Raw genomic sequence first — 22,763 nt, forward strand, 5'->3', positions numbered from 1 at the left:
GTAAGTTATTGACTCAGAGAGTGGTGAGTGCGTGGAACGGGCTCTTGGCAATGGTGGTGGAGGTGGATACGATAAGGTCTTCTAAGAGACTTTTCGATAGGTACATGGAGCTTAGAAAAATAGAGGGCTATGAGTAAGCCTAGTAATTTCTAAGGTGGGGATATGTTTGGCACAACTTTGTGGGCCGAAGGGCCTGTATTACGCTGTAGCTTTTCTATGCTTCTACGAGAGGCTGTACAAACTTGGGTTGATTTCTCTGGAGATTAAAGATTAAAGAGGGGCAGAGATGGAGCAGATAGTGTCATTTCCCCAGGTTGAAATGTCTAATACCAGATGGCATGTATTGAAAGTGAGAGGGGAAACCCACCATCACCACCTCACTACTTTTTAATTTCCATTTTTGAATTACTTATTTAAATTGACAACTTTATGTGATAATATCTATACGGTATCTCATTCACATTGTTTATCTAATATAGTATTGTACCGCTGCCACAAAGACAACGTGTCATGCACTTTGGTAGAAGAAATAAAAAGGGTAATTAGACCATTTTGTCAAATGGAGAGAAAATACAAAACTCTGAGACACAAAGGGGTGTGGGAGTCTCCGTGCAGGATTCCCTACAGGTTCATTTACAGGTGGATTGGGAGCTGAGGAAGGCAAATCTGATGTTTGCATCCATTTCAGGAGGACTGGAATATGGTAACGTGGAGGCTTCATAAAGCACTGGTGAAGCCTCTCTTGGAGGTTTGGGCCCCTCATCTTGGAAAGGATGTGCTGAGACTGAAGGTGATCGGGGGTAAGTGGTGGGGTGTGGAACGTCCTGCCAGGGGTGGTGTAGAGACAGATACATTAGGGACATTTAAGGTGATCAGGGGTAAGTGGGGGGTGTGTGGAACGTCCTGCCAGGTGTGGTGCAGAGACAGATACATTAGGGACATATAAGGTGATCGGGGGTAAGTGGGGGGTGTGTGGAACGTCCTGCCAGGGGTGGTGTAGAGACAGATACATTAGGGACATTTAATGTGATCGGGGGTAAGTGGGGGGTGTGTGGAACGTCCAGCCAGGGGTGGTGTAGAGTCAGATACATTAGGGACATTTAAGGTGTTCGGGGGTAAATGGTAGGTGTGTGGAACGTCCTGCCAGGGGTGGTGCAGAGACAGATACATTAGGGACATTTAAGGTGATCGGGGTAAGTGGGGGGTGTGTGGAACGTCCTGCCAGGGGTGGTGTAGAGACAGATACATTAGGGACATTTAATGTGATCGGGGGTAAGTGGGGGGTGTGTGGAACGTCCTGCCAGGGGTGGTGTAGAGACAGATACATTAGGGACATTTTAGGTTATCGGGGTAAGTGGGGGGTGTGTGGAATGTCCTGCCAGGGGGGTGCAGGGACAGATACATTAGGGACATTTAAGTTTATCGGGGTAAGTGGGGGGTGTGTGGAACGTCCTGCCAGGGGTGGTGTAGAGACAGATACATTAGGGACATTTAAACTGATCGGGGGTGAGTGGGGGGTGTGTGGAACGTCCTGCCAGGGGTGGTGTAGAGACAGATACATTATGGACATTTAAGGTGATCGGGGGTAAGTGGTGGGTGTGTGGAACGTCCTGCCAGGGATGGTGTAGAGACAGATACATTAGGGACATTTAAGGTGATCGGGGGTAAGTGGTGGGTGTGTGGAATGTCCTGTAGGAGGTGGTGTAGAGACAGATACATTAGGGACATTTCAGAGATATTTAGAAGTGAACTTCAATGTGATGATATTGGAGGATGGAAACATTTGGTGGACAGATGGGATCAGGATAGCTGGTCACTTGATGTCTAATTTAATTGGGTCAGCACAACGTTGTGGACCAAACTGTGCCCTAGGGCATGAACCCCCCGCCCACCTGCCATCACCTCCGCAAATCTCCGGGTGGGCTGCAGAACGGGAGTCTGTAGTCCCCTAGAGACGGCAGCAGTCAAACACAAGCAGTCACACCCAAGCTTCAGAACATTTTTATTGAGTCTTTGCAAAAGCCAAAAGAAAATGCAGAACTGGTTTCAATTAAAGCCCAATCAAATGGGAAATCAGTGAGGATATGAGCCAATGCCAACCCATCATCCCACAAGGGAGACCACTCCAGTGAATAAAACAGCCAATACTCAAGGGGCCGATTGGTCTAATTCTATTCCTGCGTCTTATGATCTAATCGATCAACTGCTTCCCAGTAAAAGATGTGGAATGAATGCATTCATTCCCAAAGGGATCCATCCGTACCAGGGACCAACAGGAAGTGGTACCGACTCCTCCCCTTCCAACCAGCCCGCATTCCAATGGAACGCTCCTATACCAAGATGGATCCATTCCAATGAACCAATCATTCCCAACAAATGGTGTGGTAATTCTTCAATCCCCTCCCTACGTTGGCTTGGGGCCTCTGATTGGTGCAGCCCTGTGTGGGATCAACACAAGAGCTCTGGTTATCTGGGCACGGTCTCCCGACAACCCTCGGTGTTTCTCTCATGGATTGGACTGCAGGTCGGAGCGGTGGGGCTTGTGGGCCTGTCTGGCAGGGGCAGGAGGCTCCGGCCAGAATGGCTGGATGACCGGGGGCTGCCACTGGAATAGTACCGAGGGATGGAGCGGTGAGATGGGGAATGGGAAGGTGGGGTGAGGGGGGAGGCACTCCCACTTGTCGAGAAAGGTTTGCTAAGCTGCGGTATTGGAGGTGGCACACTGCCTTGGACCACCCAGGGCCGGCCGCGATTTGCCTCGGAGCTGCCGGCTAAACAATGGCAGTCAGGGGGAAACGGTTCAGTCCGCAGGCCTTCTCACCACGGTAGATGCGGAAGTATCCCTGTCAAGGAGTAGAAAGGAGCGAGAGGTAAGATCCTGTGGCCTGCCCCAAGTACATCGCAAACGACACATTTCACTGTATGTTTCCACATACACGTGACTGATACAGATAATCTGTCATCTTAAACAAAGGTGCTGGAAGCCCAGAGCAACATAAAATGCTTAAGGAACTCAGCATCTATGCAGAGGAATAGACAGTTTGACGTTTTGAGCTGACACCTTTTATCCGGATTTGGCATGAATGGTCTCTGTCCAAAGGAAGACCATTGAGAAGAAGATGATGAAGTCAGGTTGGCAGTGGAGTAAGCGGAATCACAGAAGCATGAGAGAGGAGTTGGCTGAAATTGATTGGAAGGGCACACTAGCAGGGGCGATGGCAGAACAGCAATGGCTGGAGTTCTGGAAGCAATTTAAAAGACCCAGGATAGGTACAGCTCAAAGCTGAAGAAATATTCTATAGGAAGGGTGATGGAACTGTGGCTGACAAGGGAAGCCAAGGCCAACATAAAATCAAAGAGAGGGCATATAATGGAGCAAAAATTAGTGAGAAGTTGGAGCACTGGGAAGCTTTTAAATACCAACAGAAGGCAATTAAAAAAACACAAGGAAGGAAAAGATGAAATATGAAGGTAAGCTAGCCCATAATTTAAAAGATGATACATAAAGTTTTTTCAGATATAAAAGGTGTAAAAGATAGAGGAGACTAGATATTGGACCACTGCATAAATGATGCTGGTGAGGTAGTAATGGGGGACATAGAAATGGCAGATGAACTTAATAGGCACTTTGTATCAGTCTTCACTGTGGAAGGCACTTGTAGAATGCCAAAAAGTTCATGAGTGTTTTGGGGGGGGGTTGTTGGCAGAAGTGGTGTAATTACTATTACTAGGGAGAAGGTGCTTGGGAAACTGAAAGGTCTGAAGGTAGACAATTCACCTGGAGCAGATGGTGCACACCCCAGGGTTCTGAATGAGGTGGGTGAAGAGACATTAGTAATGACCTTTTAAGAATTACTAGGTTCTGGAATGGTTCCAGAAGGCTGGTAAATTGCAAATGTCACTCTGCTCTTCAAGAATGGAGAGAGGCAGAAGAAAGGAAACTATCGGCTGGTTAGTCTGAGCTCGGTGGTTGGGAAGGTGTTGGAGTCGATTGTCGAGGATGAGGTTTCGGGGGACTTGGAGGCTCGTGATGAAATAGGCCACAGTCAGCATGTTTCCTCAGAATCGATGGATGTTGCTTACTTGGGCCTTTGACAAGGTGCCACACAGAAGGCTGCTTAACAAAGCTTCCATGGAACTACAAGAAATATTCTAGCATGGATAGAAGGTTGGCTGACAGGCAGGAGCGTTGCTGCACTGAGGCGATGATTAGGGTTGTGCCAGTCAGTTCAAGAACCAGATAGTTGAAGGGAAGTAGTTGTGCCTGAACCTGGAGCTGTGGGACTTCAGGCTTCTGACCCTCCTGCCCAGTGGGAGGTCCGAGAAGATGGCACGGCTCGGACTGAGGGGTGGGTAAGGTCTTTGATGGTGGATGCTGCCTTCCTGAGGCAGCCCCTCCTGTGGATACGACCGAAGGTGGGGAGGGATGTGTCAGTGATGAACCAAGCTGAGTCCGCATCTCTCTGCCGTGATTGGGTCGGAGCAGGATGTGGACTGGGGCAAAAAGGTTATTTCACTCAGTGAGCAATGAGGGTCTGGAACCCGTCCCACATTATACAGCATTGTCCCAAGCCCCGGAGCATTAAAGAACCACAGGGGCCTGTGTTGGGTATTTGGGGGTGGGGTAGGGACTAACAACGCCTCTTCCAAACCAGCAGGGATAGGATGGAGCCTACGGATTCAGTCCACGCGGTAATTCCCTGAGCTGACTTACGCTTTCGCCCCAGTTGCTTCCCCAGCTGTTCTTTATGATCCAGTAAGGCGACCTCCTTTCTGCAACACAGAAAGAAGAGTGGAGTCAGCATCCCATCGCCGTCCTCCGCAGTTCTGCGCACATCTCTCCGGGGACCAGTGGAGTGGGAACTGACGGCAAGAGCCAAGGTCGGAGAGGGTCAAAGCCCGGTGGTAGACCCTGCTCACAGGGGGAGCCACAGCTGGGCACGCCGACGGGGTGGGCACCGGGACAGGGAGAGGAGTCGGGGGAATTTACTCTGGCAGTGAGAGGGGGAAGGGACTCACTGAACATTCAGCCATTAAATTGAAACAAGGAATACCAAACAAGTTCATCAGAAACGGCTTAAAATTTAATGTCTTAAAATAAAATTGATCAAGGTGTCTGAAAGATGAGGTAAAGGTGGGAGGTGAGAGATGCGAGGTTCTGTGAAGGGATTTTTCGTGTGTGTATGTGTTAGTGCATGTGCACGTGTGTGTGTGTGTGCGCGCGCGCGTGAAATTTGCAAAAGAACATCCCCCACACCCAACACCTCCGATGCTCCAGTTTCCACCTATAACCCGAAGCCACGCGGGGTGAATGGGAAGATTGATCACTGCACACTGCACCCTTGATGTAAAGGTGAGGGCAGAATTTGGGGGAGCTGCTGGGAATGTTGGGGGGAATATAAGCGGATCTGTATAGAGATGGTAAATGGGATCAGGACATCATTTTAAGGTGATCGGGGTAAGTGGGGGGTGTGTGGAACGTCCTGCCAGGGGTGGTGTAGAGACAGATACATTAGGGACATTTAAGGTGATCGGGGGTAAGTGGTGGGTGTGTGGAACGTCCTGCCAGGGGTGGTGTAGAGACAGATACATTAGGGACATTTAAGGTGATCGGGGATAAGTGGGGGGTGTGTGGAACGTCCTGCCAGGGGTGGTGTAGAGACAGATACATTAGGGACATTTAAGGTGATCGGGGATAAGTGGGGGGTGTGTGGAACGTCCTGCCAGGGGTGGTGTAGAGACAGATACATTAGGGACATTTAAGGTGATCGGGGATAAGTGGGGGGTGTGTGGAACGTCCTGCCAGGGGTGGTGTGGAGACAGATACATTAGGGACATTTAAGGTGATGGGGGGTAAGTGGGGGGTGTGTGGGACGTCCTGCCAGGGGTGGTGTAGAGAGAGATACATTAGGGACATTTAAGGTGATCGGGGGTAAGTGGGGGGTGTGTGGAATGTTCTGCCAGGGGTGGTGTAGAGACAGATACATTAGGGACATTTAAGGTGATCGGGGGTAAGTGGTGGGTGTATGGAACGTCCTGCCAGGGGTGGTTTAGAGACAGATACATTAGGGACATTTATGGTGAGCGGGGGTTAGTTGTTGGTTTTTTTAGAACGTCCTGCCAGGGGTGGTGTAGAGACAGATACATTAGGGACATTTAAGGTGATCGGGGGTAAGTGGTGGGCGTGTGGAACGTCCTGCCAGGGATGGTGTAGAGACAGATACATTAGGGACATTTAAGAGACTCATTGACAGACAAACGGATGATAAAAAAAGGTAAGCACAACATTGTGGGCTGAAAGGCCGATACTGTGCTACACAGTTCAATGCTCTGTGTTCTAAATGTACAGATCAGGGGGCTGAGTATCGAAGGGCAAGGATTGGTGGTGAGTACCTGATTTACTGAAATTTAATATTCTTCTTTAAAATGTATCTATTTTGGACATTTTTGTTGATTTTATTTTAAATTAAAGAACTGGTAACAGCAGACATGTGAGATTTACTCCCTTCATCACCACCAGTGGTTTGCATGGATTCGATGGGCTGAAGCGTCTGTTTTTTGTGGGACTCACCGACTCCATACCCCACAATCAGGAGCACATGATTGAGTCTGGTGCAGGGGCACCAGTTGGGTCGGATGATGCCTCCCCTGTAGCCCTGGGTAAAGGAGAGAAAAGAAACAATTTGTGTCCAAAGTCTGGTGCAGGTCCCCGAAACACCACACGGCCATTCGATATCGGAGCAGACCGGAGCCACTTGGATAGGGATATTGCTCTGTCATTTCATCGCAGCTGATCCAATTCCCTCGCAAACCCATTCTCTGGCCATCTCCCCGTAACACTTCATGTCCTTACTAATCAAAAAACTATCATCCTCTGCTTTAAATACACCCAATGACTTGGCCTCCATAGCCATCTGTGGCAATGAATTCCACAGATTCTCCACCGTCCGGCTCAGTTCTAAACGGACGTCCCTCTACTCTGAGGCTGTGGTCTCTGGTCCCAGACTCCCCCACCACAGGAAACATCCTCTACACATCCACTCTGTCTGTGTCCTCTGGTCCTAGACTCCCCCACTATAGGAAACATCCTCTCCACATCCACTCTATCTGTGTCCTCTGGTCCTAGACTCCCCCACTACAGGAAACATCCTCTCCACATCCACTCTGTCTGTGTCCTCTGGTCCTAGACTCCTCCACTATAGGAAACATCCTCTCCACATCCACCCTATCTGTGTGCTCTGGTCCTAGACTTCCACACTATAGGAAACACCCTCTCCACATCCACTCTATCTGTGTCCTCTGGTCCTAGACTCCCCCACTACAGGAAACATCCTCTCCACATCTACTCTATCAAGGCCTTCAGATATTTCATTGGTTTCAATGAGACCCCCACCCCACATTTTTGCAAACTCCAGTGAGTAGGGGCCCAGAGCCATCAAGCACACTTTGAACTTTAACCCTTTGATTCCAGAATCATGCTGGTGACTTCCCTCAGAACCTCATGGGGATGAGGCTGTGGGGTGGGGGGGGGATGGTGTTGGTCGGTGACCCAGGAATGAGATCAGGTGTGGGCTGTGGGGGAGGGAGAGAGGGGATGCGAGGGAAGAAGAGGTGGAGAAGGGTGAGGGAGAGGGAGAGGGTGAGTGAGAGTTGAAGGTTGGGAGGAAGGTGGAGAGAGTGGGGAGGGGAAGGGGAAGAGGAAGAGGAGGGTAGAGACGGGGAAGAGATGGGTTAGGGAAAATTGCAAATTGGGAAAGATAGAAGCAGAGGAACAAAGAATGTTGGGGGAAGAGGAAGGAAGATGCGGGAAGAGAGCGGGAGAAAGGGAAGTATGTCGAGAGAGCTGGGAACAGAAAGGGAGAGAGGAACGGTGAAAGCGTGGGGGGAGAGAGAGAGGAGAGTGCGAGAGATGTCAGGGTGGGCCCTTCCCACAGTCTGAGGGCACGGAGTGGGCAGCTGCGGTGTGCCGGGTCGACAGGAGCCGGTGGTCACTGGGCTGACCCCGCGTTCGTTCTCCGTGCGCCGCAGCGACGTGCCCGGCACCGGGCTCTGAGGAGACGACGCTGTCCCAGGCACGGGCGGGTGCCGGTGCGCAGGGGGGAGAACGCGGAGGCGGATCGAGCGGAGGGCGGCTTACTTTCAGCGCCTTCGCGTTCATCATGATGATGATGGGTCCTCTGCTGGATACCCACTTCATCATTTCTGCAGGAGAGAAAGGGAAGCGTCACAAACAGGAACGATGCGGCCCACCTCCCCAAACCCATCCCCGCCCACCATCCGACGCCATTCGTTGCCTCATTGTTGCACAGCGAGACGCTGGCCTGGCTTCTCGGCAACCCCCAACCATTTCCGACCGTCTCCAAACGCCGCCCCGCCCCCAGCCACCACTGAGGGCTTTACCTCAGCTTCCTTGGGCACCACCCCCCACCCCATCCGCAGTAAAACCATGCCCTCCCCTTGGGGCCCGGGGTCTCGAGCCCTTCCTCTCCTGCTACCGGTGCCGAAAGTGGGCAGAGCGCCTGGCGCGGTCTCGGTGGGTGGTAAACCGGGGGGGAGCATCCGCACTGATCCCCCACCCCCCAGGCGACTCACCATACTCATGAGGCCTGATCATCCTGTAGGTCTGGACCCGGGCAATGACGCGTGTCTGCTGGAACCTGCACCGGTGCCTCGCTGCCTGGTAGGGATAGTCCCTGGCAGTCATCATCCCCCCTGTTAACAGAGGTCTACATTATCTCCGCTGTCTTCAGTTCTCCCAGGGAATCCCCCATCAATGCCCCATGAGAAGAAGACCTCCCTTGTCCCCAAGCCTGTGAGCCTGACCTTCCAGTTTCTCCTACTGATAGCAACACCCCTCGGGGTTCAGAACACCAGTCTCCAAACGAGTGGGTGGGGTTAAAGGGAGCGGGAGACGGGGTCCTGGTGGGATTAATGCGAGTGGGAGGTGGGGTCCCGGTGGGATTAAAGGGTGCGGGAGACGGGGTCCCGGTGGGATTAAAGGGTGTGGGAGGTGGGGTCCCGGTGGGATTAAAGGGTGTGGGAGACGGGGTCCCGGTGGGATTAATGCGAGTGGGAGGTGGGGTCCCGGTGGGATTAAAGGGTGCGGGAGACAGGGTCCCGGTGGGATTAAAGGGTGCGGGAGACGGGGTCACGGTGGGATTAAAGGGTGCGGGAGACGGGGTCCCGGTGGGATTAAAGGGTGCGGGAGACGGGGTCCCAGTGGGATTAAAGGGTGCGGGAGACGGGGTCCCGGTGGGATTAAAGGGTGCGGGAGACAGGGTCCCAGTGGGATTAATGCGAGTGGGAGGTGGGGTCCCGGTGGGATTAAAGGGTGCGGGAGATGGGGTCCCGGTGGGATTAAAGGGTGCAGGAGACGGGGTCCCGGTGGGATTAAAGGGTGCGGGAGATGGGGTCCCGGTGGGATTAATGCGAGTGGGAGGTGGGGTCCCGGTGGGATTAAAGGGTGTGGGAGACGGGGTTCCAGTGGGATTAAAGGGAGCGGGAGACGGGGTCCCGGTGGGATTAATGCGATTGGGAGAAGGGGTCCCGGTGGGATTAATGCGATTGGAAGATGGGGTCCTGGTGGGAGAAAATGGAGTGGGGGGGGTGGGGGTTCCTGGTGGGATTAAAAGGAGCGGGAGACAGGGTCCCAAGTGGGATTAAAAGGAGCAAGGGAAATATTGCCAAATGAACCAGATGTTAAGTCATCCGGATTTGCAGAATATCGGAGAGCGGATTTTTCTCTGGATCAGCTTTGTGGAGACAAGAGGTGTGAAGTGAGAACGAGAATATAGGGAGGTTCTGAATCAGCAAAGACATTGAGCGGAGGAACAGGTTGGAAGAAAAGTGTGGCCTCCACCTCTCCCTCTGTGACTCAGAGTGAACACTGACCACCCTCGTCCATCTTGATCGACTCAAGTTCTGTCCCCAGACCGGTCTCCGGGTGAATAAAAGTTACCCCCCACATCCTCCATCCCAGAAACGGCCGTTCCATCCCCTCAGTGGCAAACTCCAGCCTCCCATCTTGTGGAGAAGAAATGGAAATGTTCCACAGGTCAGGCAGCATCCATGGAGAGAGAGAGAGAGAGAGAGAGAGACTGAGTCAACGTGTCACACTGGAGACCTGATATCGGTGCAGGGAGAGCTTGCGAAGGGATATAGAGAGGACAATTGAATGGGCCTGGATATAGCTTTGGGTTATTGATGCACTCAAATGTTCTGGGATCCCTTCTCTCTGAGATTTTTACAAATGACCTGGATGAGGAAATGGAGGGATGGGTTAGTAAGTTTGCTGATGACGAAGTGGTTGGGGGTGTTGTGGAGAGCTGTCAGAGGTTACAGAGGGACATCGATAGGAAGCAAAACTGGGCTGAGAAGTGGCAGGTGGAGTTCAATCCCACTGAGTGTGAGGTGGTTCATTTTGGCAGCTCAAATATGATGGCAGAATATCGTATTAATGGCAGAGTGGAGATTCAGAGGGATCCTGGGGTCCGAGTCCATGGGACGCTCAAAGCAGCTGCGCAGGTTGACTCTGTTGTTAAGAAGGCGTATGGTGCATTGGTCAGTGTGGAGCAATTTCTCTTCTCTAATTCAACTTCTGCCATCAGGCCATCAGACTGCTTAATTCATGCTGACACAACTGCTATATTGACTGTCCTGTTGTACATTATATTTATTTTAAATTGCACATTACACATTTGAATATAATGTAGAGAACTTTACTCCTTGTCTATGTGAAGTAATAAAGTCAATTCAGGGCCCTCAGCTTCAGCGGGGGGCCAGGTCCCTAATTTACCATTCCCTGCAGAGAGGGAGGCTCGTGACGCCCTTCCTACACGGCCTGTCCCTGCTACGGGCCAGTCCTCGCATGCCAGGAGGTTATCGGAGGGCTCGCTTACCCAGCTGCATGATGCTTCTGAAGGCGTTGTAGGGATAACCACCACGACAGGCGTTGTCAAGACGGTCACAATCCAGGAGCTCTGCGGACGGAAACCAGAGGAGACTTCAGTCACAGGGAAGGCAGCCGCTTTGTGAACTGTGTCCCGGGACGGTGAGAGGGGCTCAGGTCATTACCTTGCTCTGACATGCTCACCAGTTGCTTGGTCTTCAGGAACCACGCGGACTCCAGGTTAGCGATGGTTGCGAAGGCCCAGCAGGACCCGCAGCGCATCTGCAGGGAGAGAGAGCGCAGGGGCCTGTTTCAGTCCGTTTCTTTCACCACATTGCCCTCCCTGAGCTACCCTCCTCCATCCCTCAGTTCCCACTTCCTCTCCAGAACTTGACTGCCCGCACTGCACTGTTAGGCTCTACTCTGCATTGTTTTTGTTTTACTACAAAGCCCTGTGTAATGATCAGCTCCGAAATCGAGGAACAGTCTGCAAGACCTGCATAAAGCATAGGAGCAGAATTTAGCCATTTGGTCCATTGCGTCTGCTGCGCCATTTCATCAGGGCTGGTTTATTCTCCTGTCTCTCACCCCTAAAGGGGTAGCTTGACCTGACTCATCTCTCATTCCATCCCAGCCCGGTACAGCAATATCTGTACCCACCCCAGCCTGGTACTGTATAATCTGTACCCATTCCAGACTGGTACAACAATATCTGTACCCATCCCAGACTGGTTCGGTATAATCTGTACCCATCCCAGACTGGTACTGTATAATCTGTACCCATCCCAGACTGGTACTGTATAATCTGTACCCACCCCAGATGGTACTGTATAATCTGTACCCATCACAGACCGGTACAACAATATCTGTACCCATCCCAGACTGGTACTGTATAATCTGTACCCACCCCAGATGGTACTGTATAATCTGTACCCATCCCAGAATGGTACAACAATATCTGTACCCATCCCAGAATGGTACAACAATATCTGTACCCACCCCAGCCTGGTACTGTATAATCTGTACCCATTCCAGACTGGTACAACAATATCTGTACCCATCCCAGACTGGTTCGGTATAATCTGTACCCATCCCAGACTGGTACTGTATAATCTGTACCCACCCCAGATGGTACTGTATAATCTGTACCCATCACAGACCGGTACAACAATATCTGTACCCATCCCAGACTGGTACTGTATAATCTGTACCCACCCCAGATGGTACTGTATAATCTGTACCCATCCCAGAATGGTACAACAATATCTGTACCCATCCCAGACTGGTACTGTATAATCTGTACCCATCCCAGAATGGTACAACAATATCTGTACCCATCCCAGACTGGTACAACAATATCTGTACCCACCCCAGACGGGAACAACAATATCTGTACCCATCCCAGACTGGTACTGTATAATCTGTACCCATCCCAGACTGGTACAACAATATCTGTACCCATTCCAGACTGGTACAACAATATCTGTACCCATCCCAGACTGGTACTGTATAATCTGTACCCACCCCAGCCTGGTACTGTATAATCTGTACCCATCCCAGACTGGTAAATATCTGTACCCATCCCAGACTGGTACTGTATAATCTGAACCCACCCCAGATGGTACTGTATAATCTGTACCCATCACAGACTGGTACAACAATATCTGTACCCATCCCAGACTGGTACTGTATAATCTGTACCCACCCCAGATGGTACTGTATAATCTGTACCCATCACAGACTGGTACAACAATATCTGTACCCATCCCAGACTGGTACTGTATAATCTGTACCCACCCCAGATGGTACTGTATAATCTGTACCCATCACAGACTGGTACAACAATATCTGTACCCATCCCAGACTGGTACTGTATGATCTGTACCCACCCCAGACTGGTACAACAATATCTGTACACATCCCAGACTGGTACTGTATGATCTGTACACACCCCAGACTGGTACACCAATATCTGTACCCATCCCAGACTGGTACAACAATATCTGTACCCACCCCAGACTGATACTCTACAACTTGTACCCATCCCAGACTGGTACTGTATAATCTATACCCATCCCAGACTGCTACAACAATATATGTACCCATACCAGACTGCTACTGTATAATCTATACCCATCCCAGACTGGTACTGTATAATCTGTACCCATCCAAGACTGGTACAACAATATCTGTACCCACACCAGATGGTACTGTATAATCTGTACCCATCCCAGACGGGTACTCTATAATCTGTACCCATCCCAGACTGGTACAACAATATCTGTACCCATCCCAGACTGGTACAACAATATCTGTACCCATTCCAGACTGGTACAACAACATGTGTACCCATCACAGCGTAGTACTGTAAGATTTGTACCCACTATAGGAAACATCCTCTCCACATCCACTCTATCTGTGTCCTGTGGCCCTAGACTCCCCCACTACAGGAAATATCCTCTCCACATCCTCTCTATCTGTGTCCACTGTTCCTAGATTCACCCACTATAGGAACCAACCTCTCCACATCCACTCTATCTGTGTCCTCTGGTCCTAGACTCCCCCGCTATAGGAAATCTCCTCTCCACATCCACTCTATCTGTGTCCTCTAGTCCTAGACTCACCCGCTATAGGAAATATCCACTCCACATCCAGTCTATCTGTGTACATTCTGTCTCTACCTGGTCAGTGGAGAGGGGGTGTGTGATGGGACGGTGTGGAGGGAGCTTCACTCTGTGTCTGACCAAGGGAGTGTGTGATGGGACGGTGTGGAGGGATGGTCACTCTGTGTCTGACCCTGGGATTGTGTGATGGGACGGTGCGGAGGGAGCTTCACTCTGTGTCTGATCCAGGGAGTGTGGGATGGGACGGTGTGGAGGGATGGTCACTCTGTGTCTGACCCTGGGATTGTATGATGGGACGGTGTGGAGGGAGCTTCACTCTGTGTCTGACACTGGGAGTGTGTGATGGGACCGTGTGGAGGGAGGGACACTCTGTGTCTGACCCTGGGATTGTGTGATGGGATGGTGTGGAGGGAGCTTCACTCTGTGTCTGACCCTGGGATTGTGTGATGGGACGGTGTGGAGGGAGGGTCATTCTGTGTCTGACCCCGGGAGTGTGTGATGGGACGGTGTAGAGGGAGATTCACTCTGTGTCTGACCCCGGGAGTGTGTGATGGGACGGTGTGGAGGGAGCTTCACTCTGTGTCTGACCCCGGGAGTGTGTGATAGGACGGTGTGGAGGGAGATTCACTCTGTGTCTGACCCCGGGAGTTTGTGATAGGACGGTGTGGAGGGAGATTCACTCTGTGTCTGACCCCGGGAGTGTGTGATGGGACGGTGTGGAGGGAGCTTCACTCTGTGTCTGACACAGGGAGTGTGTGATAGGACGGTGTGGAGGGAGGATCACTCTGTGTCTGACCCCGGGAGTGTGTGATGGGACCTTGTGGAGGGAGGGTCACTCTGTGTCTGACCCCGGGAGTGTGTGATGGGACGGTGTGGAGGGAGGGTCACTCTGTGTCTGACCCCGGGAGTGTGTGATGGGACGGTGTGGAGGTAGATTCACTCTGTGTCTGACCCCGGGAGTGTGTGATGGGACGGTGTGGAGGGAGCTTCACTCTGTGTCTGACACAGGGAGTGTGTGATGGGACGGTGTGGAGGGAGGATCACTCTGTGTCTGACCCCGGGAGTGTGTGATGGGACCGTGTGGAGGGTGGGTCACTCTGTGTCTGACCCCGGGAGTGTGTGATGGGACGGTGTGGAGGGAGATTCACTCTGTGTCTGACCCCGGGAGTGTGTGATGGGACGGTGTGGAGGGAGGGTCACTCTGTGTCTGACCCCGGGAGTGTGTGATGGGACGGTGTGGGGGGAGATTCACTCTGTGTCTGACCCTGGGATTGTGTGATGGGACGGTGTGGAGGGAGGGTCATTCTGTGTCTGACCCCGGGAGTGTGTGATGGGACGGTGTAGAGGGAGATTCACTCTGTGTCTGACCCCGGGAGTGTGTGATGGGACGGTGTGGAGGGAGCTTCACTCTGTGTCTGACCCCGGGAGTGTGTGATAGGACGGTGTGGAGGGAGATTCACTCTGTGTCTGACCCCGGGAGTTTGTGATAGGACGGTGTGGAGGGAGATTCACTCTGTGTCTGACCCCGGGAGTGTGTGATGGGACGGTGTGGAGGGAGATTCACTCTGTGTCTGACCCCGGGAGTGTGTGATGGGACGGTGTGGAGGGAGCTTCACTCTGTGTCTGACACAGGGAGTGTGTGTTGGGACGGTGTGGAGGGAGGATCACTCTGTGTCTGACCCCGGGAGTGTGTGATGGGACCGTGTGGAGGGAGGGTCACTCTGTGTCTGACCCCGGGAGTGTGTGATGGGACGGTGTGGAGGGAGATTCACTCTGTGTCTGACCCCGGGAGTGTGTGATGGGACGGTGTGGAGGGAGGGTCACTCTGTGTCTGACCCCGGGAGTGTTTGATGGGACGATGTGGAGGGAGGGTCACTCTGTGTCTGACCCCGGGAGTGTGTGATGGGACGGTGTGGAGTGAGATTCACTCTGTGTCTGACCCCGGGAGTGTGTGATGGGACGGTGTGGAGGGAGCTTCACTCTGTGTCTGACACAGGGAGTGTGTGATGGGACGGTGTGGAGGGAGATTCACTCTGTGTCTGACCCCGGGAGTGTGTGATGGGAGTGTGTGATGGGACGGTGTGGAGGGAGGGTCACTCTGTGTCTGACCCCGGGAGTGTGTGATGGGACCGTGTGGAGGGAGGGTCACTCTGTGTCTGACCCCGGGAGTGTGTGATGGGACGGTGTGGAGGGAGATTCACTCTGTGTCTGACCCCGGGAGTTTGTGATAGGACGGTGTGGAGGGAGATTCACTCTGTGTCTGACCCCGGGAGTGTGTGATGGGACGGTGTGGAGGGAGATTCACTCTGTGTCTGACCCCGGGAGTGTGTGATGGGACGGTGTGGAGGGAGCTTCACTCTGTGTCTGACACAGGGAGTGTGTGTTGGGACGGTGTGGAGGGAGGATCACTCTGTTTCTGACCCCGGGAGTGTGTGATGGGACCGTGTGGAGGGAGGGTCACTCTGTGTCTGACCCCGGGAGTGTGTGATGGGACGGTGTGGAGGGAGATTCACTCTGTGTCTGACCCCGGGAGTGTGTGATGGGACGGTGTGGAGGGAGGGTCACTCTGTGTCTGACCCCGGGAGTGTGTGATGGGACGGTGTGGAGGGAGGGTCACTCTGTGTCTGACCCCGGGAGTGTGTGATGGGACGGTGTGGAGTGAGATTCACTCTGTGTCTGACCCCGGGAGTGTGTGATGGGACGGTGTGGAGGGAGCTTCACTCTGTGTCTGACACAGGGAGTGTGTGATGGGACGGTGTGGAGGGAGATTCACTCTGTGTCTGACCCCGGGAGTGTGTGATGGGAGTGTGTGATGGGACGGTGTGGAGGGAGGGTCACTCTGTGTCTGACCCCGGGAGTGTGTGATGGGACGGTGTGGAGGGAGATTCACTCTGTGTCTGACCCCGGGAGTGTGTGATGGGACGGTGTGGAGGGAGCTTCACTCTGTGTCTGACACAGGGAGTGTGTGATGGGACGGTGTGGAGGGAGATTCACTCTGTGTCTGACCCCGGGAGTGTGTGATGGGAGTGTGTGATGGGACGGTGTGGAGGGAGGGTCACTCTGTGTCTGACCCCGGGAGTGTGTGATGGGACCGTGTGGAGGGAGGGTCACTCTGTGTCTGACCCCGGGAGTGTGTGATGGGACGGTGTGGAGGGAGATTCACTCTGTGTCTGACCCTGGGATTGTGTGATGGGACGGTGTGGAGGGAGGGTCACTCTGTGTCTGACCCCGGGAGTGTGTGATGGGACCGTGTGGAGGGAGGGTCACTCTGTGTCTGACTCCGGGAGTGTGTGATGGGACGGTGTGGAGGGAGATTCACTCTGTGTCTGACTCCGGGAGTGTGTGATGGGACGGTGTGGAGGAAGGGTCACTCTGTGTCTGACTCCGGGAGTGTGTGATGGGACCGTGTGGAGGGAGGGTCACTCTGTGTCTGACTCCGGGAGTGTGTGATGGGACGGTGTGGAGGGAGGGTCACTCTGTGTCTGACTCCGGGAGTGTGTGATGGGACGGTGTGGAGGGAGATTCACTCTGTGTCTGACCCATCTCATCGGCATCTACTCCCTCCAGCAGCCTCTGCTCCCGCGACATCTCATCAAGCAGGGACTTGGCCGATCGGGTCTTGGGACGTACCTGGTTTTTGACTGAAGTTACCGCACCGCAACGTCGCCAGTCCAGTTGCCGACGTATCCGACAGTTCTCGATTGGCTCGGCCACTGGCACCTTCGCCATTTCCTGCATCCAGGACGTGTCGTTCATCATTGACGGGTTTAGGTAGAACTGATCGAATTCTTCGTCTGAGGAGAGGGGAAGGAAGAGAATTACCGACCGTTTCTGCCCAGGCACGTTGGGCTGGGGTCAGCTCTGGGAGCGCATAACGAACCGTGGTGGGCAAAATTCAATTTCAGAGGGACTGGGAGTGCTGGGCCTGGGATGTGGGGGTCTGTTTTGATGGGATCGGGAGAGTTTACGGCTCCTGACAGGCAGCGACAGGAACGGGCCCCCTACTGGCCTCCGCCGTGCTATCGTGCCACGTCTTGGCCAAAGGAGGCCGTTAGGCCCATTGCTTTGTGCCAGCCCCAGATCCCAGGGAGAATGGACCCTCTCTCCAGCCCCGTCCAGACCCTTTACAAGTCCTGATTGTTCCCAAGTCCACCCTGGACAGATGTTCCGGAGATCAGCTCTGCTGGCTAACGCAGCATCCCCCCAACGTACTAACCCTAACCAACCATCTTCGGACCGCGGGAGAAGCCAGGACACGGGGAAGAACCCCCTGTGCTCACGGGGATTCGTACCGACAGTGACGGGGGTGCAACCCCGTTCTCTCAGTCTCACTGCTCTGAAGAGTTGGACTCACCGTTGTGCCTCCGAGCTGCTCGGTGCTCAAGACTGCGGTCAGGACCGTCCACCCCACTCTCCGAGTGAACAGGTGAATCCAACCTGACCCCCCAGAGCAGGCATCGGTCCGTGGAGTGTCCACTTGAATGTAGCAGCTTCCCTGCGTGTCCCTGTCTCGCATCAATAGGACAGAGCAGAGCACCGCTCAGGGACAGACCCTGCACTGCGTCTTGTTGGTGCCAAGTTTAACTCGCTTTATCCGCCTGCACAGGCTCCACATCCCTCCATTCCCTGCGTGTCCGGGTGCACGGGATCCACATCCCTCCATTCCCTGCGTGTCCGGGTGCACGGGATCCACATCCCTCCATTCCCTGCGTGTCCGGGTGCACGGGATCCACATCCCTCCATTCCCTGCGTGTCCGCGTGCACGGGATCCACATCCCTCCATTCCCTGCGTGTCCGGGTGCACGGGATCCACATCCCTCCATTCCCTGCGTGTCCGGGTGCACGGGATCCACATCCCTCCATTCCCTGCGTGTCCGGGTGCACGGGATCCACATCCCTCCATTCCCTGCGTGTCCGGGTGCACGGGATCCACATCCCTCCATTCCCTGCGTGCCCGGGTGCACGGGATCCACATCCCTCCATTCCCTGCGTGTCCGGGTGCACGGGATCCACATCCCTCCATTCCCTGCGTGTCCGGGTGCACGGGATCCACATCCCTCCATTCCCTGCGTGTCCGCGTGCACGGGATCCACATCCCTCCATTCCCTGTCTTCCCTCAAAACCCCTGCAAGCCCATTCCGGACACCCGCCACTCTCTGCCCTCACATCTCCCCTAAACTTTTTCCCTCATCCCCATCTCAAAGATGTTCCCGTCTTTCACCTGATCTCATGAGGATCGATTTCTCAAACTTCCGGTAACTGCACCCCATCCTTCCCCATTTCCCGTTCCCATTTCCCTCTCCCACCTTTTCTCCTTTCCTGCCCATGCCTCCCTCTGGTCCTCCCCCTCCTACTCGTTCTTCCCTGGCCTTCGGTCCTCCCCTATCGGACTCCCCCTTCTCCAGCCCTTTGACTCTTCCTCCAATCAACTTCCCAGCTCGTCACGTCCCTGTCCTGGTTCACCTACCACCTTCAACCTTTTTCCTCCACTCCCCACTCTGGCTTCTCATCTCTTTTTTCGCAGTCATGCTGAAGGGTCTCGGACCGAAACGCCGACTCTTCACTCTTTTCCATCGAAGCTGCCTGGCCTGCTGAGTTCCTCCAGCGTTTTGTGTGTGTTGTTCAGATTTCCAGCACCTGCAGATTGTTCTCTCTACAATTTGACACGTGTACCTTTGAACAGTACCCTCACTCTCTCCCAAGTCTATGCCTCATAATTTTATGAACTTCTGCCAGGTCCTCTCTGACACTCCAGAGGCACCAACCCAAGTTTGGCTAACTTCTCCTGACAATTAATACTCTCCAGTCCAGGCAGCACCTCTGCTGCACCCGCTCCGACCAAAACGCAAAACTCAGCTGGTCAGAGAGCGTCTGAGGGAAAGGGTAAACACTGTAGAACAAAGTTCCTTTATGGAGGTCAGCATGGGGGCACAGGGGGTGGAGTCGGTACCTCGGTGACCCAGAGACCCGGGTTCGATCCCAGCCTCCAGCGTTGTGTGAATTACCCACCGTAAATTCCCCAGTATGTGGGAGAGATTGATGGGAACGTGGGGTGGGAGGGTGGTGTAAATCGAGGTTAATGGTCAGCGCTCATTTAATGGGCCAAAGGGCAGGTGGAGATTCAGACTGCACAGACATAGAGAGTGGGTGCTGTGCAGTGTGAAAGGACCGGCCCCTCCCAGAGCCGAACCGGTGTGTGTCACACCGGGCACCCGGTACCTGTCATGTCACTGAATTTGGTGACTCCATACTCGGCCGTTCCTTTGTCTTCGTCCTCCATCACCTGCGCTTTCTTCATGTTCTCTACAAAGATCTGGAAACGGCGATTCTCTTCTGCCGAGAGAGAAGGAGTGTGTAAGGAGAGAGAGGAGAGAGAAGAGATGAAGAGAGAGGGAGAGAAGGGGGATTTGAGGAAAGAGACAGGAAGTGTGTGAGGAGAGAGAAGGGGGCGGGAATGAGAGTGTGAATTGAGGGGGAGAGAGAGAGACAGAGTGTGTGAGGAGAGACAGAGAAAGGGTTGAGGGATGAGTGTGTGACAGAGGGGAAGAGATAAGGAGGCGAGAGATGGAAAGTGTGTGTGGGAAGAGAGAGAAGGTGAGATGTGAGGGAATGAGTGTGGGAGGAAGAGGAGGAGAGGGTGAATGTGTAAGAGAGAGCAGGACAGAGAAAGAGGGAGTGGGGGAGAGTTCATCTCCTGACAGGGGTGTAGAAGGGGGTATTGGTGCGCAGTAGAACCCTCCGTTCCTCCACCCCTCTCTCCCTCCCCACTCCCATTGCCCGACCCCCTTCTCCCCATCCCTTCCCGGGACAGAATGAGCCGGGCTCCCCTCACCTTCCTCTCCGGTATAACTCTTGTTGTAAGCCACTTTGAACTCCTCGAAATCGGATCGCATTTGGAACTGGGGACGGAAGAAGTTCCGTTAGTCGGGAATCTGCTTCCCTTAATCCGTGTCGGTGGGAACCGCTGGGAAGGGCATCCCAGCCCTGACCAGTGAATCCCAACATCAACCAAACCCCCCCCCCCCCACCCACTGCGGACAAGGTGCCAGGGAGGTGTGGGTGGAGAGAGGAGGCAGAGGAGAAGGATGGGGTGAGGGGTAGGGGACAGGGAGGGGATGCGGATGGGGAGGGGAGGTAGAGTGACTGAAGAGAAAGGGGAGGCGAGGGGGGTCAGGGGGAGTGAAGGGGAGGGGAGAGAGGAGAGGGAGAGGAGGGAAATGGGGGAGAGGAGGGAAGGGAGATAGATAGGGAGGGGAGGTGGCATGGGGATGAGTAAGAAAAAGTTGCAGGGATAGGTGATTGTCTGTGAGGAGCTGGAGGAGGGAGTGGTTTGAGTGAGATGGTGAGGATGAGGGTGTGAAGGGGGGGGGAGACGGACGCAGAGTTTGAAACGGGATTAGAGGAACCGAGGGGAATGGGAGGTGCTGTTGGATGGGGTGACGAGAGTCTGCCAGAGGGGGGACACAGGTTTAGGTTGAGTGTTGAAAGGATGAAAAGGAATCTGAGGGGTCACTTCTACACACAGGGGGTGCTGAATCATGGGTCGAGCTGCCGGGTGAGGTAAGGGTGAGCCGGATTATTCCCAGGGCAGTCCATGGTCAGGAGGGACCGGGATGGGTCAGCACCGAACGCAAGGCAGGCAGCGTGGTCAGCAGCGACTGGTTGGGCCGAATGGCCTGTCCCTCCGAGACCCGCAGCGTTGAGACACTCCAGCACCAACGCTGTTCAGGAGCCGCTTCGGCTGCCTGGTGTCTCCAGTCGTAGGAGAGGGCGCCGCCGGGGTCCCGACGTCCCGCTCCGAAACGGCCGAGGGGACCTCAGGGTCAGGGCGTCTCACTCACCATCTCCTCGTCCTCCTCATCATCTGGCAGAACCGCGAGGGAGGAGCACCGCGACGGGACGAGCTGGGTCGCCACCAGGCAGGCGACGAGGAGCCGGAACATTCTGATACCCGCACTCTATACCGGACAACAGAACAGGATCTGGAGTCGGGGGTGAGAGTGAGAAAACAGTTTAGAACCAGTGGGTGGCTCGGAAAACTGCACAAGGGTCGCCCCCTTGCGTACCACCCCACCGCAGTGTGAAGCCTCCTGCTGACCGCTCCCCACAGCGCAGACCTCCCTGCCTCAGAATGAAACACCATCATCACTCCTCTGACCTCCTTCCCTCCCGTCCCCTCCCCCTCAAACCCTCCCCATGGTGCGGATACGCCCCTCACCAGCACTGCTCCCCCACCCTCACACAGTACAGAGATCGTCCCTCATCTGCCCCTCCCGCAGTGCGGTGTTCCCTTCTCCCTGACTCTCCGGGAGGGCAGATCTCCCTCAATCCCCACCTCCGGTGCAGAGATCCCTCCTCACCGGCGCCTCCCTCAGCACTGACACCAGGAGCGCCTCTCTGGACTGGGCTGGCGGAGCGGAGGGTGTTGTGGGTGGGGGAGAGGGGAGCCCTCAAAGTTCCCCCGGGACGGTGAATGACTGAGAGGGAGATGGACATCCTACGCCCCTCCCTTCAGACTGTCCCCGTTCCAGGAAGCCAGTCTCTGCAAGGATGGACACCGGCCAGTCCTGACAGCGTGCTCACTCACCACACTCGTTCGGACAACTCCAGCCGCTGTGGTGAACTGTCCACCATCTCTTATAGTCCCTGCCTGGCCCCTTCCCCCCCCCCATCTGATCCTATCACCCCTCCGGCCAACGGACACCCCGCACTGATAAGGTCCTGAACGATGTTACAATCCCACTTCCCCCTTCCACCAACGGTCACCCGTCATCGCCCCACTTCCCCCGCCATCCCGAGCTGCTCAGGACGTTAGTGACCCCTCTCCTCGGCCCTCGCTACTGAAACAGGAGTCCATGTTGCTCTGCCCCAGGAGCCATGGAACTCGTTCCCACTGTGCACTGTGCAGGCAAACTCACTGAGTGAACTTAGAGCGGAGGTCGATAAGTTCTTGTTTAGATTGGTTTTTAAAGGTTTCAGGGAGGAGACAGGAGATGTGGTTGAGATAGATAATAAATCATCCATGGTGGGATAGAGGAGCAGACTGGATGGACTGAATGGCCTAATTCAGCTCCTATGCCTTGTGGCCTTAAGGAAACATAACCACCCCGACCCTGAGCCAAACCAATTATAAATTGAGTCAAGTTTAATGCAGCGCCCACGAGCCCCTGTGAGCACGGTTGCCTTCAGGAATTAGGTACAGGAGCCTCAGGTCCCACACCACCAGGTTCAGGAACAGTTATTACCCCTCA

At 54.1% G+C, this 22,763-nt stretch overlaps 1 protein-coding gene across 1 annotated transcript; it reads right to left on the minus strand.

The window, feature by feature from the left end:
* Positions 1-1,997: 1,997 nt before the first annotated feature.
* Positions 1,998-22,127, minus strand: LOC132385547 (cathepsin L-like). The gene is made up of 12 exons (XM_059957700.1): positions 22,100-22,127; positions 21,354-21,494; positions 20,345-20,411; positions 19,732-19,845; positions 17,143-17,306; positions 11,074-11,170; positions 10,899-10,979; positions 8,593-8,712; positions 8,138-8,202; positions 6,572-6,656; positions 4,715-4,773; positions 1,998-2,843 (listed from the first exon to the last, which is right to left on the minus strand). Exons 2-12 carry the CDS (start codon positions 21,453-21,455, stop codon positions 2,772-2,774), a joined length of 1,026 nt encoding a protein of 341 aa, XP_059813683.1. The 5' UTR covers positions 21,456-21,494; positions 22,100-22,127; the 3' UTR covers positions 1,998-2,771.
* Positions 22,128-22,763: the final 636 nt, after the last annotated feature.

This window comes from Hypanus sabinus (assembly GCF_030144855.1).
Source record: "Hypanus sabinus isolate sHypSab1 chromosome 31 unlocalized genomic scaffold, sHypSab1.hap1 SUPER_31_unloc_1, whole genome shotgun sequence".
Classification (NCBI taxonomy): domain Eukaryota; kingdom Metazoa; phylum Chordata; class Chondrichthyes; order Myliobatiformes; family Dasyatidae; genus Hypanus; species Hypanus sabinus.

What these genes read in the sequence shown, in the direction of transcription:
- LOC132385547 (XM_059957700.1), bottom strand. Translation starts at nt 21,455, where the DNA reads ATGTTCCGGCTCCTCGTCGCCTGCCTGGTGGCGACCCAGCTCGTCCCG. An exon ending in TAACTTCAGTCAAAAACCAG is followed by an intron (nt 11,171 to 17,142) that starts GTACGTCCCAAG and finishes CTCTCCCTGCAG; the next exon opens with ATGCGCTGCGGGTCCTGCTG. An exon ending in GGTGAGCATGTCAGAGCAAG is followed by an intron (nt 10,980 to 11,073) that starts GTAATGACCTGA and finishes TTCCGTCCGCAG; the next exon opens with AGCTCCTGGATTGTGACCGT.